General features: G+C 60.6%; 5 protein-coding genes across 5 annotated transcripts in view; 2 read left to right on the top strand and 3 right to left on the bottom strand.

The window, feature by feature from the left end:
- SDRG_01101 (hypothetical protein) overlaps positions 1-2,932 on the bottom strand; it is a gene marked incomplete at its 3' end in the record, with an annotated part of 4,900 nt that extends 1,968 nt beyond the window's left edge. The window contains exon 1 of the mRNA XM_008606614.1: positions 43-2,932. Coding sequence (XP_008604836.1) covers positions 43-2,913 — 2,871 coding nt within the window. The 5' untranslated portion in view covers positions 2,914-2,932. The remainder of the gene's footprint in view (positions 1-42) is intronic.
- Positions 2,933-3,189: 257 nt separating this feature from the next.
- On the top strand, positions 3,190-6,573 carry SDRG_01100 (hypothetical protein; the record flags this gene model as incomplete). Its single annotated transcript, XM_008606613.1, has 12 exons — positions 3,190-3,295; positions 3,340-3,500; positions 3,547-3,679; positions 3,721-3,852; positions 3,903-4,031; positions 4,088-4,216; positions 4,258-4,467; positions 4,511-4,927; positions 4,957-5,568; positions 5,610-5,731; positions 5,775-6,008; positions 6,055-6,573. The coding sequence occupies 12 exons, from the start codon at positions 3,190-3,192 to the stop codon at positions 6,571-6,573; spliced, it is 2,904 nt and encodes a 967-aa protein (XP_008604835.1).
- On the bottom strand, positions 6,567-7,969 carry SDRG_01099 (hypothetical protein). Its single transcript, XM_008606612.1, has one exon. The coding sequence runs from the start codon at positions 7,840-7,842 to the stop codon at positions 6,595-6,597; it is 1,248 nt and encodes a 415-aa protein (XP_008604834.1). The 5' UTR covers positions 7,843-7,969; the 3' UTR covers positions 6,567-6,594.
- A 582-nt stretch (positions 7,970-8,551) lies between these two features.
- SDRG_01098 (hypothetical protein) lies at positions 8,552-10,486 on the top strand (the record flags this gene model as incomplete). Its single annotated transcript, XM_008606611.1, has 1 exon — positions 8,552-10,486. The coding sequence occupies one exon, from the start codon at positions 8,552-8,554 to the stop codon at positions 10,484-10,486; it is 1,935 nt and encodes a 644-aa protein (XP_008604833.1).
- The window catches only part of SDRG_01097 (hypothetical protein), a gene marked incomplete at its 5' end in the record, with an annotated part of 5,230 nt that continues 3,144 nt past the window's right edge, over positions 10,455-12,540 (bottom strand). Inside the window, one exon of the mRNA XM_008606610.1 lies at positions 10,455-12,503. Within this exon, the coding sequence (XP_008604832.1) occupies positions 10,510-12,503 (1,994 nt within the window). The 3' untranslated portion in view covers positions 10,455-10,509. The remainder of the gene's footprint in view (positions 12,504-12,540) is intronic.

The following is a 12,540-nucleotide window of genomic DNA, read 5'->3' as shown; positions in this document are numbered from 1 at the left end:
GTTGGCTTCGTCTTGAATCATGCTTGCGTAGAGCATCGGGACTGAGATCGCAGTGGCTGTGGTGTTGTATAAATTTGAGTTGTCGCTGTAGATCAGCTGCGTGAGATCGAGGTGCGAGCCGTTCCGGTGGACCTGGAGCTGCTGCGTAAACCAGTTGGTCACAAACGTCTGGTGACCGGTCGCGTTGAAGGTCGCCCACCAAAAGTCGTTGGCCATCGCCGTCGACGAGACATAAATGTACGTGTAGCTAGCAACTACCGACGTGATGACGTATACAATGCCCCCGACCTCGACGAGCCCAAACTTCCAGAGAGTAAAGTTTCGGATGCACGAGTAGCTGCTTTGCGACGGCAGTTGGAGTGCGTTGTTGACCGCGAGCACTTGCCAGAGGTTGACGACAAACATGCGACCGCCAAGGGGAAACATTCCGGCCATGATCACGGTCGTTGGCCGCGTGTGCCACGTCGCATGGCGCGCCAAGAAAACTTGCGCCGACGCCGGCAAGAGGTCGCTGCCCCGCACGTCGGTGATTGAACCTCGTCTCTGCCGTGCCATCACTACCAGAAACGAAACGACGACGCTGCTAACGTGCACGAGGAGCAACACGCCGAGGCGCTCCCGACTGCCGATGCGCACGACGCCCCCCGTGCACGACGCTGCGAGGCCCAGTTGGACGATCTCACACGATTGCTCAAAGGTTGCCGTCGCTTCGTACGGTGCGGCTACCTCGATGAGCAGCGTCGTGAGCCACGCGATGAGCGCGCTCAGTGGCGCAGCCAGCTTGGCGTGCGACTCGGCGCCAGGCAAGGCGAGGTCCACGAGCACGTACGTTATCCACGTCGCCTCGCCCGAGAGCACCATGACGTCCCATGGGGTGCGGGGCACAAAGGTGAAGCGCGTAAAGCTGTCAGTCGATGCAAACTGCATCGGCGAAGTGCTGAGAATCACGAGAGCCGTCGTGCCCCGGAGCATAAGAAAGGGTCGCCCGACCCACACGAGACTTGCGACGCGATGAAAAGCAAACACTTGGCAACCGGGGGACCGCAATGACGCGAGCAAGACAAGGGTGGCGACAGCACCCGTGAGCAAACTCGAGTAGAGAAGGATGAGCCAGACATACGCGCACACTTGATTTGGGAGCTCGAGGGGGCTTGCGGGCAGTTGGCTCGGCGCTGTATATGCTGTCAAGATGCGGTACACACCCGCGTCGGTATCAAACTCGACGGCCTCCCGCGTACCTTGCAGCCAGTCGTAAACCATTGCCCAGCCACAGAAGGACCACGGGTCTTCCTGCGCGATCGCGGGCTGCGTCAAGAAGACGGGCGACGTTCCATTCATCCCTAGCTGAATCATGCTAAGATTCAGCTGCGTCATTGCCAGAGCCAGATTCCCAGCGAAGGTCGCGAGGGATGAGAGATCCAAGGCGGCAACCACCGCAGCAAGTGGCTTGAGCGTCGCCAGACATGTGTGATATCCGCCGACTTGAGCACAACAGTTGCAGATGGCGTCGAGGCGACGTACGATAGCACTTTCGTCAGTGACGGCGAGCGTCACGAGCGAAAAAAAGAGGCTGGGACGCGTGCCCATCAGAGTCGCCGGCGCTTGGGCGTCGCACGCATCGTAGAAACCAAACTGATCTTGGACGAACGGCTGGGGCTTGGCGTTGAGGCACATGGGGTTGCCCCCAAAGTAACTCATGTTGGCTCCACGCCACGCCGGAGGGGATATCGCTGCCACCAACGACGGCACTTGCATGTAGCGGGCTGCAATGGCAGGCGACAGCAAAAGCTGCGCGACGACCGAGCGCTGGTATTGAATATAGTAAGCTTGCAGCGCCGGGGGTAAGAGCACGATGCGCACGTCAATGCTGGCCATGGGACCGATGTTGGCATCGATGAGTCTTGGCAGTGTGTCGTTGACAGGGATCGCGAGCAGCATTACCTCCCAATTCTGCTTGATTTTGTCCGAGTAGCTGTTGGCGCCGCGAATGAGACTGCAGCGCAGAGCTTGGCACTCGAAAAGGTCGTTCCATACACCAGGGTACGCGTTCGCGAGCGTCCAAAGCGCGAGGCCGCGATAGCTCTGCGCCATGAGATGAACCGTCACATTTTGGTGAATACCGAGCGCATTCTCGACAACAATTGTCTGTTGCAGGCCTTGCTCGTAGTAGTTGGTCAGCTGCGTCTGCCAGTAGCTCATGCCGCGGCGCCTCCAAAGCTCCACTTCGTCTGCTTCCGGCAGCCACTCGTGGAACATGAGAGACATGAGCCAGTCGTGGCCAAGCGACGTCGCGTCAATGTGCTCAAAGAGGGAGATATTCATCGCGAGCGAGTAGGGGCTGAGGACAATATCTTGGGTGACCGAGTTACGTAGAAGCGGTTCCCAGTAGACGGCGGCATTCGCAGCTTGTTTCAGATAGCACCGACGCTGACGCGCCGCTGTCACCGAGAGCTCGTACGATTGGTTCCAGTCGACCCAGCAGTACTGCGTGAACATGCGAATGTTCCAGTCAAACGACGATCGGCGCATCGGTGGCAAAATGCTCTCGAGCGAGAGATTGCGCAAGAGCACGTGGCGCGAGAGCGAGAGACTCATGTCCATAAAGGTCGCGCCCGAGTACGCCTTCTCCAAGACGAGCTCAGGAGAGGCCAGCGACAGCGGCGCCGATGTGCTGAGCTGCAGGCGCCGGTGGTACAAGTCGCCAAGGAACGTTTGCGCCCCCGCCGTCGTGAAGCCGCGCCACCACAGATCGCTCGCCAGGCTCGGCCGGACGAGATGCAAGTAGTAGTACCCGATGCCCATCGAAGCAACGAGGTACACGGCACTCAGCGCGGCTAGGTACTGCTGCCACCGACCCGCGCGTTGGACGGCGACGGATATGATCGTGGCCCGTGGCGCCTCCGGTACGATCATTGCGCCTTACCGTTTCAGACAAAACCAACAGTGGCCAACGTACTGTGTGGCTTCCTTTTTGCCCTTGCGATGGCATGCGATACGTACTAGTCGACTGTGAATGATTGGTGGCTCATGTTAGTTGTGTTGCGTTGACGACTAAAACAGTGGCACAAGAGGGTACAGAGGCTGGCGGGAAATTGAAGTAGGAAGGCGGCAGGCGGCGTCAAGGGCGACGGTTGGGACCAAAACCGTCGCGGCTCTTGGGCGAGACAGGACAACCGTTTAGTACGTACGATGCCTCGCTGGGCACGACCACCGCCTGAGAGAGCGCAGCTGCTGCCAGACCCCAAGAAGAGCGATGCGCCAACGCCTGACGACGTCATTGCGGAACTCGACCAAGGTAGTCCGCTGTACAAATGGTTCCTCTTTCGAAAATACGACTAGTCGAGCTGCAACTCGTCCAAGTCCTTCAGGAAAACGGTGTCGGCGAGATCTGCCGCACGATCAAGCGCGAGATGGACACTATCTGGGCCGTCCAAACTGGCTTCAAGACGCTGGCGAGCGCCGGGCACTTTTACTTTTCGTGTGGCGAGCAGATATTCACGGTACAGATTCCAAAACACCGTAATTCTCGCTGCATTGAACCGATAGGTGACTCCGTCCGACGGCTTTTACGATGCCGACGGGCTCGTGCTCGCGCTCTTTGCACTGCGCAAGTTCCCGCACCAACCAGAATTGCTCTGCCCGGTCCTCGACGCGATCAACATTTACGCCAAGCTCGATGGTATTAACCGTTGATTTGAAAGGAGCAAAGTGTTTTTGTAGTCGAGCGGGCGCTGACATTTTGCGCCGTCGACGACGGCACGCAGTTGCTCCTCGACTGCATTCGCAACCACGGTGACAAGCCCGACGTCATTGCCCATGCGCTCAACGCCCTTGGCAGCCTGATGCTCAACGGTGCAGACACGGTGGAGACAGGGCATGCTGACGATGCACAATCCGGATAGATGACATTCGAATCGCGATTGCCACCACGGTTCTAGTCGAAGAGCTGCTCGATCTCCTGAGCCGCTACAAAGCGTCGCTGAGTCTTGCGCGCGCGTTTCTGTATCCACTGAGCAACCTCGTCGTGCTGCGTACGTTCTTGCTCCGAGCGCTACGATCTTAGTTCGGTGGATAAGATCTTATGCAGGGGAGCTCGGCCAGGACTTTGTGAGCCGGAACGGGATCCCAACCGTGCTCCACGCTTTGCAAATTCACAAGGACGACGCGCAGACGGCGTGGTATGCGTTGGCACTCCTCAACGCCCTCGCCACCGACAGTACACTGCACTATCCTATCTTGGATTCTGAGGCGGCGTAGGCCACCACACGACGATCATGGCCTCCGTGCACGACCGCCGCGGCGTGCGTCTGATTGCGCGCGCGATTGCCAAGCACATTGACGTCGAAGAGATCGTGCTCGAAGGTCTCCAGCTGCTCGAATGCATCGCCAACGTTCCCGACTGCTACCGTGTCATCAACGAGAACCATGTCTTGGACCTTGCGTACCGCGCAGTTGCCTTGTACAAGGGTCTTTGAAGCATTTCTATTTTTCATTCTAACGATGTGCGCAGGCCCGGCGTACGCGCACACGCGGCTCGAGCTCACGGGCCGCATCACGACGTTCCAGAAATGCGCGATCCAAGACGGTCACATCTACGCTTTGCACGAAGGCGTGACGCACGGCGACGCCGTCTTTTACTCGGTGTTTTTGCTGCTCATTGCCATTTACGCCGCCGTGTCGCCGTACAGCCTCGCGACCAACACGGCGCCGCTCGTCAACCGGCTCCGCGTCCCCCCGTTGCTCAGTTCAATTCCCGAACTTTACGGGTACCTCAACAGCGCGCCGTTCACGTCGTCGCTCTTCCCGACGACGTGGTACAACGGCGATCCGCTTGACAATCCTCGCATCGTCTTTGGCAGCCAACTCCTCATCGGCGATGTCCAAGCCCGTCAAGTGCGCGCGACCTCTAACCGTACGGTTAGCACCTGTTGACTTCTTATAGAGCACACTGTCTAGACTCGCTTGCGACGGTAACCAGCGCGCCAAAGTTTGGCGCCTGGTCGGACGGCGCGGCGTCGCAGTCGGTTGACATGACCTTGCATGGGTATGCGATCCCTGCCGGCGGCTTTCTCTCGACGCTGCCGACAGATGCGGCATTGGCGCCGCAGTGCTCATCTGCAAAGTGCGTGCTCTCGCAGTGGCAGCTAACGCAGTGGCTCGACGCCGACACCCGCGCGCTCGTGCTCGAGTGGAACCTCTACAACACAGCCGACGACGCGTGCGTCGCCTTCTCGCTCTCGTTTGTCGTTGATGTCGCGAGCGGTGGCATTTACTCGGAGATCTCGGCGCAGTCGGTGCTCTTCAGCCCCTATCACGGCGTCTTTCTCTTCGCCGGACTCTTCTACCTCGAAGTTGCGCTCATTCTATGCACGCTCAGCATCCTCTACGATCTGATTGCCAAGGTGCGTCGGTACCGCCAGTACTACTTTTACATCCCGAGCCACGTCCTCGACGCGGTGCTCGTCGTGCTCTGGCTGGCCATGTGGGCGTCTCGCATTCAGTTTTTGGCCATGACCACGTACAGCCTCTCGGTGCAGCTCGCGGGGCCGAGCTTTGTGTCGCTGCAGAGTACGCTCTCTATTTCAATGGGTATTGCAGTTGTGGCGTAGATGTCATCGCGGTCGCCAAGCTGGAGCGCGTGCTCTTTGGCTGCATCTCGCTGCTCATGTGGCTCAACTACCCCCGGTACCTGGCCTTCAAGAAGCTGCGCTACCTCCTCTGTGTCCTCGACGTACGCAATTCCTTTTTTGTTTATCGACACTATTGTGGCGTAGGCGTCGCTGGCCATGATTGCGAGCTACGCGCTGTACATGGCGGTCGTCGTCGTTGGTTTGGCGCAGTTTCGGTTTCTCTCAACGACGTCAGCGTCGCTCTGGACCAATGTTGTCGGCGTCTTCCACGATGTTGTGTCGCAGGACGCGACCCACGCCATCCTGAGCCTTGGCGCCGAGTGGCCCAGTGTCCTGTACCTCGTCAGTATCAACAGCGTCGTCGTTCCGTTTGCGACGGTGGACAATTTGTCTTGTTATAGCTCCACAGCATTTCCGTGCGTAGATGGTTCTCGCGCCGCATCTCCAGGCGGGCTACGCCGTCTCCAGTCGCGAGCCGGACAAACCCATCGAGCCGCCCAAGCGCACGGAGACCAAGTCCAAGCCTTCTTTCAAGCGCACCATGACCACCTTCACGCGCGATCTCAAGATCATGCTCGAGCAGCGCCAGCGCACGATTCGAAAGCACGCGTTTGCGCCGTGGGAGCAGTCGGACGCGAGCTGGAGCGAGCGCGCTATTCATGTGGACGCGGCCAAGCCCTCGACGGCGCCCGCGCTCCTCGCAAAGCTCCGGCGCCTCGTGACGACCGCCGACGCCGACGCAACTGCGCTTCACAACGGCGTCGCGGGGCTCTTGTTGCGCCTCGAAGAAGCCCACCACCTCTTGCGCGCGCAGTACGGCCTCCGCGACAAGCCCCGCACCCAGACGCAGCCGAGGATGCTCCGGCAGCTCAAGACGCCGCCCGAGTCGTACGTGCACCGCCGCCAGAGCTCGATCAAGGACAAGCGCGAGGCCAGTTTGTAGTACAAAATACGTGATATACATTCAAGCCGAGCAGAGTTTGGTCTTTGGGCCGTGGTACAGGTGGCGCATGCTGTCGTTGCTGCGGACAAGGACGGCGACCTTCTTTTGTATCCGCGAAAAGCGCTTCTTGAGCTTGCGCTCCTCCTGGAAGTACGCAATCACGTGCTCCTGGCCGTGCTGCATCGCGACGACGACCGCATTGTCCGTCGCCGCGTCGGGTCGGTGCAAGTCGAGGAACATGACGACCTCGAGGTGGCCATAGCGCACGGCGCCAAGCATCGCAGCGGCCGAGCAGCCGTCGAAGCGGTGCTCGTGGAGGAACCGAACGACCTCTAGGTGCCCGTGCTCGGCTGCCACGTCCATCGTACTGCTCGAGAAGCCGTCGTAGTCAAACTGGTGCAGGAAACGCACAATGTTCAAATGGCCGCGCCGCGCCGCGCAGTCGACGGTCTCGGGGTCCCAGATGCCGTCGTTGGCTACGTCGTGGGCGTACTGCGCCACCTCAATGCGGCCAAAGACGCATGCGAGTATGAGCGTCTCGGACGTCACGGGCACGCCGATATCATGGAGGTACGCGACCATGCTGAGATGCCCCGCGACGGCCGCGTTCTCGAGCACCAAGTGCAGCGGCCCCGAGACGCCAGCGGCGAGGAGGAACTGGAGCACCTTGAGGTGGCCGTGGCGCCCGAGGAGGTCCCAGTGCAGCTCGTCCATCTGGAGTTGATCCGTCGCGACAAGTGTCTCGAGCAGACACATGTGGCCGTGCACCATTGCGTAGCAGAGCAGTGGTGCGCGGACGTCGATGGGCAGACGCTGGAGAAGGTCCGCAGCGTGCTTGGCGAGCCACCACGGCAGGACGTGGCGCAGCGGCACAAAGGCCTCGGGCACCGAGTCGTGTAGATCGTAGCGCGGGAGGTAGAGGCGGCGGAGAATCGCCAAGAGCGTCACGCTGATCTCGTCGCAACCGGTTTGGTACGCGGTAATGGCGCGGACGAGGTCGCGCGACCGCAGCACGTGCGTCGTCGTATCGGTGCGGAGGAGGTTGTCGAGCGCAGCAATGTCGATCTCGAGGATCTCGACCTGCGCCGGCAGCGTCGACCCAAAGCGGGGCATGGTCGTCGATGTTGATGATGATGATGGAGTGACCAACTCGGATGATGGGTGTGAGTCACGGGATCTGTGTTTTTGTCCCCACGTTCTGCCACATGGCGGGGCGCGTCGACACAGATGGGCGTTGCTACCGCGCCAGCCAGAGGAATCGAGGTGCATAAACAATTGAACGAGCCTTGGTCGCTTCCGTCAGTGTCATCAAGCGTCGCCCGCCCCGCGGTATCTTACGTGACACCGTTCGTCACCGCGTGCCACTTGAAGGTCGTTACGATGGAGCAGCAAAGAGCAAAGAAGAAGGAAATGGCTTTTATTTTGATTCGAAAAAGGCTACCGGAGGCCATGCGTATGTCCTAGCACGCTGCAAGAATAGTCCAGAGACCGTTTTATCTCACAAGTACTTGAAACATGGTGGGCAATGGCCAAGCGTGCTTCGTGCAGGAGGTTGCAGGGCAGTCCAGTGCGGTGACGTTCCGGCTCCCTGAAATCTGATCCAAGAATCCTGTCCACGCCTCTGGCAGCCTTTGCCAGGCGTAATTCTTCCCCATAGCTTTGGCTCCTGATCCGGATGGCAGACGAAGGCCAGCTGGCAGCCACCGTGTGGACCCACAAGGTGCAAAAGCTCTTGAGCCGGTCAAGGCGAGCGAGCGACGCGATCCTTGAGACGTCAAGGACGTCGCTCATTGGTAGATAATCCGCGGAAGAGACGCTGAAACGAATGGGATTGGTCAAAAAGTTCAGCGGCCTCCAGCCTCCGGATGCAACGCTCCTTGGGCCAGCGTACGCGAGTGGCATGCGTCGCCCGCAGCCCTCGCCTTGGCCTCGCCCTTGACCGCTGCCTCGGCGGAGACGCGTCGCGCAACCCTGCGACATGGCGACCACAGAGTCTGCGGCCACGCGCGCTGCCACGCAGCGTTACCTAACACTCTTCATGGCCCGTGATTGGGTGCACCCATCGCAGCCACCTGCGTATATCGGAGCCTTCGCAGCCATGGCCGCCGTCGACGTCGCTTCGTTCGACCACCTCTTGGCGCCACGAGCGGCGACGAGCGCCGTGCTCACGTCACGCGACCTCTTTGCCCTTCTTGCCGCCTACCAGGTCGGCGTGCCCGGTGCGACGCTGTATCTCGGCCGTCTCTTCAAGGAGCTCACGAGCTCGGGCGCGACACTCCACGCGCGGACGCTGACGGCCTTTCTCGACGCGCTGCCAGTCTGGTTTGAGCGCCACGGCGGCGACCGCATCGACAAGCTCCTTCCGGGGTACCGCCGCCGCCGCCTGGTGCACTACGGCCTCATCCTTGGTAACGTCGACATTCTCTCTTGCTTTGAGACGTGCCACGTGCTCCAGATCACGGAGCAAGACCTTCTTCTCGCGGGCGAGCACGGGCATCTCTCGATCATCCGGTTCCTGCTGCCGCGGATCAGCGTCGTGCACGCCTCCATGATCATGCACCAGGCCGTCGCCAACGGCCACCTCGACGCCGTCACTGCGCTCCATCAAGCGGGCGGCAAGGCGTCCGAAGCAGCCTACGCCGAAGCGTGCGCGAGTGGTCACGACCCCGTCGTCCGGTTTCTTCACGACGCCGGCTACAGGTACTTTCCAGCGTCGCTGGTCGCGGACGCTGCAGCGCATGGCCACCTCGGCATGATCCAGTTCCTGCACGACATCCAGTATCCGGACCTGGACGCCGCCGTCTCGATCGCAGCCGACTGTGGGCACATGGAGATCGTCGAGTTTCTCTTTGAGCGGCGACCGTACCTCTGGTACGCCAAGCGCAGCAAAGCACCGGCCGTCTCCTCCACGGACGAGCACAAGATGGCGCTCAACCTCCTCGTGGCGCGGGTCCTCGGCACAAGGGACCTCTTCCGCCTCGTTGTAAGCTTCCAGCGCGGCTGCGACAAGGACACGCTGGCGCTGCGTCAGCTTTTGCGCGCGATCGACCTCACGGCCGACGACGTACTCGAAACGCTGCCGCTTGCACTCGCGCCGGTCCACGCCATGTTTCCCGCGTGGGCGGCGGCGCGCGGCGTGGAGCACATTGACATGTACTTGCCGTCCAAGCTCTTCCGCCACCTCGTCTGCTACGCGCTTGTGTGCGACAACGTTTCGGCCTTGCGCGAGCTCCCAATCGAGCTCAGCTACCACGACCTCGAGCTCGCAGGGCTCCACGGCCATCCGAGGATTGTCGCCTTTTTGATCGAGACGTACGTTCATGCACCGCACTTGCTCCGCATTACGCTCAAGGGCGCCGTGCGCAGCGGCCACGTTGAGGCGCTCAAGCAGCTACATGCTGCCGGCGTCGACGTTCCCGACGGCTGCTTCCAGATAGCATGCGAGCGAGGGCACCTTGAGGTCGTCGAGTACTTGTACGAGCACCATCTCGGCGGCGTTGACGGCGGCGGCAAGCACATCGTGTCGCAGACGACGATCAACGGCCACCTGCCCGTGCTCCGGTATCTCCACGCGCGGCGCTTTGAGGGCTTTGACAAGTTTGCGCTGCGGTACGCCGTTGAGCTCGGGCACCTCGGCATCGTCCAGTTTTTGCACGAGATCCACACGGAAAAGATGTATGGGCTCGTGTACGATGCGGTGCCGGGCGGCCACCTCGACGTTGTCCGCTTCCTGCACCAGAACGGCTACAACCACGACGTCAAAGGGGTTCTTTGGTACGCGCTCACGAAAGGCCAGCAGGACATTGCGCGCTACCTCCAAGAAGAAACGGCGCTCAAGAAGCGCTGGTCCCGCTTCCAAAAGCAAGTGTCCATCAAGTTCCATGACCTCAAGAAGGCGATCACTCGCCGTTGATACATTGATATATCTATTTCGCACTAGTGTTTGAGTGGAATCGCGTCGCGGAGGTGCGCGAGCGAGGGATTCGCCGCGACCTCGGCGAGCTCAGACGTTGCATCGATCGCAAAGACGCGCCACGACTTGATGTCGAGGACGTAGATGACGCGGCCGCATCGGAGACTCACGAGCCCCGTGAGCACGGCCGAGGTCTGGTCGATGTAGTAAATCTGCTTGTGCGTCCACTCGTCCGTCGCAAAGTGGTAGCGGGCGGTCGCGTACAAGAGGTACGATCGCTTCGCGAGTGGCGCCAAGTGCGGAAAGCGCAGGCGCTGCACCACAAACCAAATGAGCAACAGCGCGCAGATAAGCCCCAAGAGGGACAGCAGGCGGCGCGTGCTGCCGATCGCAAAGACACCAGCGTGGCAGACAAGCTGCGCATCCAGCGCGACTACTGCGCAGCGATTTTGAATCGAGACGGTGTAGGCCACGGGCGACAGCAGTGTCCAAATGGCGGTGGCTGCCCACACGAGCAAGTTGCTCTGCGTTGCGTAGACGGCCGTGTACTGGCGCGTGACGACCGAGAAGGCGTCGTTGAGGATGAAGACGAGCCAACCGGTCTCGCCCGCCGCCATGACGGTCGAGTACCACGCTTGGGGCACGGCCACCAAGTAGTAGAGGCCGCTGATTTGCGTCAAATGAACGCTCGCGGTAGCAAGGAGACAGAGCGCCGTGGCGCCCCGCAGCAAAAGCAGCGGTCGCCCAATCCATACAAGCCCCAAGACGCGGTTCAGCGCAAAGAGGTTGGCGCCTTCCAGAAACCCTTTGTTGGAAGCGAGGTACGCGAGCGCAAGGACCGCGACGATGATGAGAACTGACGTGATGTACAAGAGCACGTAGCGGCAGTAGAGAGCGACGTTCACAGGCACCTCGAGCGGGTTCACGGGCGAGACGACTGCGTGCACGAGCGTCGAGATGGTCGTGACCGAGCCTTCTTCGCCGAGAAACGTCACGACTTCGCGCAGGCCGAGGACCCAGTCGATGAGCTGGCTCCACGCAAACACGCGGAACCCTTCGTCCGCGAAGACGGGCGTTTGCAAGAAGCGCCCGCTGTCGGTAAACTGCACGAGCTTGAGCGACACGGTCTCCGTCACATGGCGCTGCGCGGCGGACGAAAGATCCACGAGCGCCGAATCGGGCGCCGCAACGAACATGCGGAGAAAGCCAGCAGCGTTCGAGAGCATGTCCGTGCACGCGGCGGGCGACCCTTGCTGCCGTACGCAGATGGCAGAGGCGTTGATCGTAGGCGTCTCCACAGCGATGAGTGCCATGAGAGCTTTGATGTTGGAGATGTCGAGCTCTTCCATCGCACCAAGCGCACAAGGACCACTGGGGCCAAAGGAGCTTACGGTGACGGATCTGGGCTTCTCTGACGGACAGAGGACGCTGCCGCCGGTAAACAAACCCTCCGACATCCACGCGATCGGAATCACAGACAGCGCGATGGGGGTGCCAATGGCCCGGAAGGCGAGGGCCGTCGTTTCGTTTGCCGATGCCAGCGCCATCAGATGGGCGTGGGTGTGCTCGTACCATTGCCGCAGCACGGGCGGACACGTCACGCGTAGCAAGAGGTTGGCTCCAAACGGCCCAATCTGGTTCTGAACAAGAGCGAGATTGGGGTCCAGCGGTGCGGTCAGCGTCTCGTTCGTGATCAAAAGCGAGACTATGCTGATGTTGGCAAACGCAAAATGCGGACTCTGCCGCAAAAGACTGCGGCCGACGATAAGCGACGCGTTGCTCGTCACGTGCCAGAAGTAGCTCGCGAGGGGTAGCTGCATCTTGAACGACGTCTGCGTCGCAGGGTGCAACGAGCTGTTGCTGTATCGAAGCATCAAGGGGTACTGGACTCCGACAGCATTCTGGATCGAGTACGTCTGGATCGCGCCAAGAGTCTTGTACGTCTGCCACTGGCCAACGTAGTGCGAGATGCTATGGCGCTCCCAGTACAGTACCTCGTCAGCGATGCTTCCACGCTCTGAGTCGAGTGATTCGAGCCACCGACGGCCGTCGCT

This window comes from Saprolegnia diclina (assembly GCF_000281045.1).
Source record: "Saprolegnia diclina VS20 unplaced genomic scaffold supercont1.3, whole genome shotgun sequence".
In the NCBI taxonomy this organism is placed as follows: Eukaryota; Oomycota; class Saprolegniomycetes; order Saprolegniales; family Saprolegniaceae; genus Saprolegnia; species Saprolegnia diclina.
Note: the sequence above shows the minus strand (reverse complement) of the source record. Positions and strands in the feature narration are given on the sequence as shown.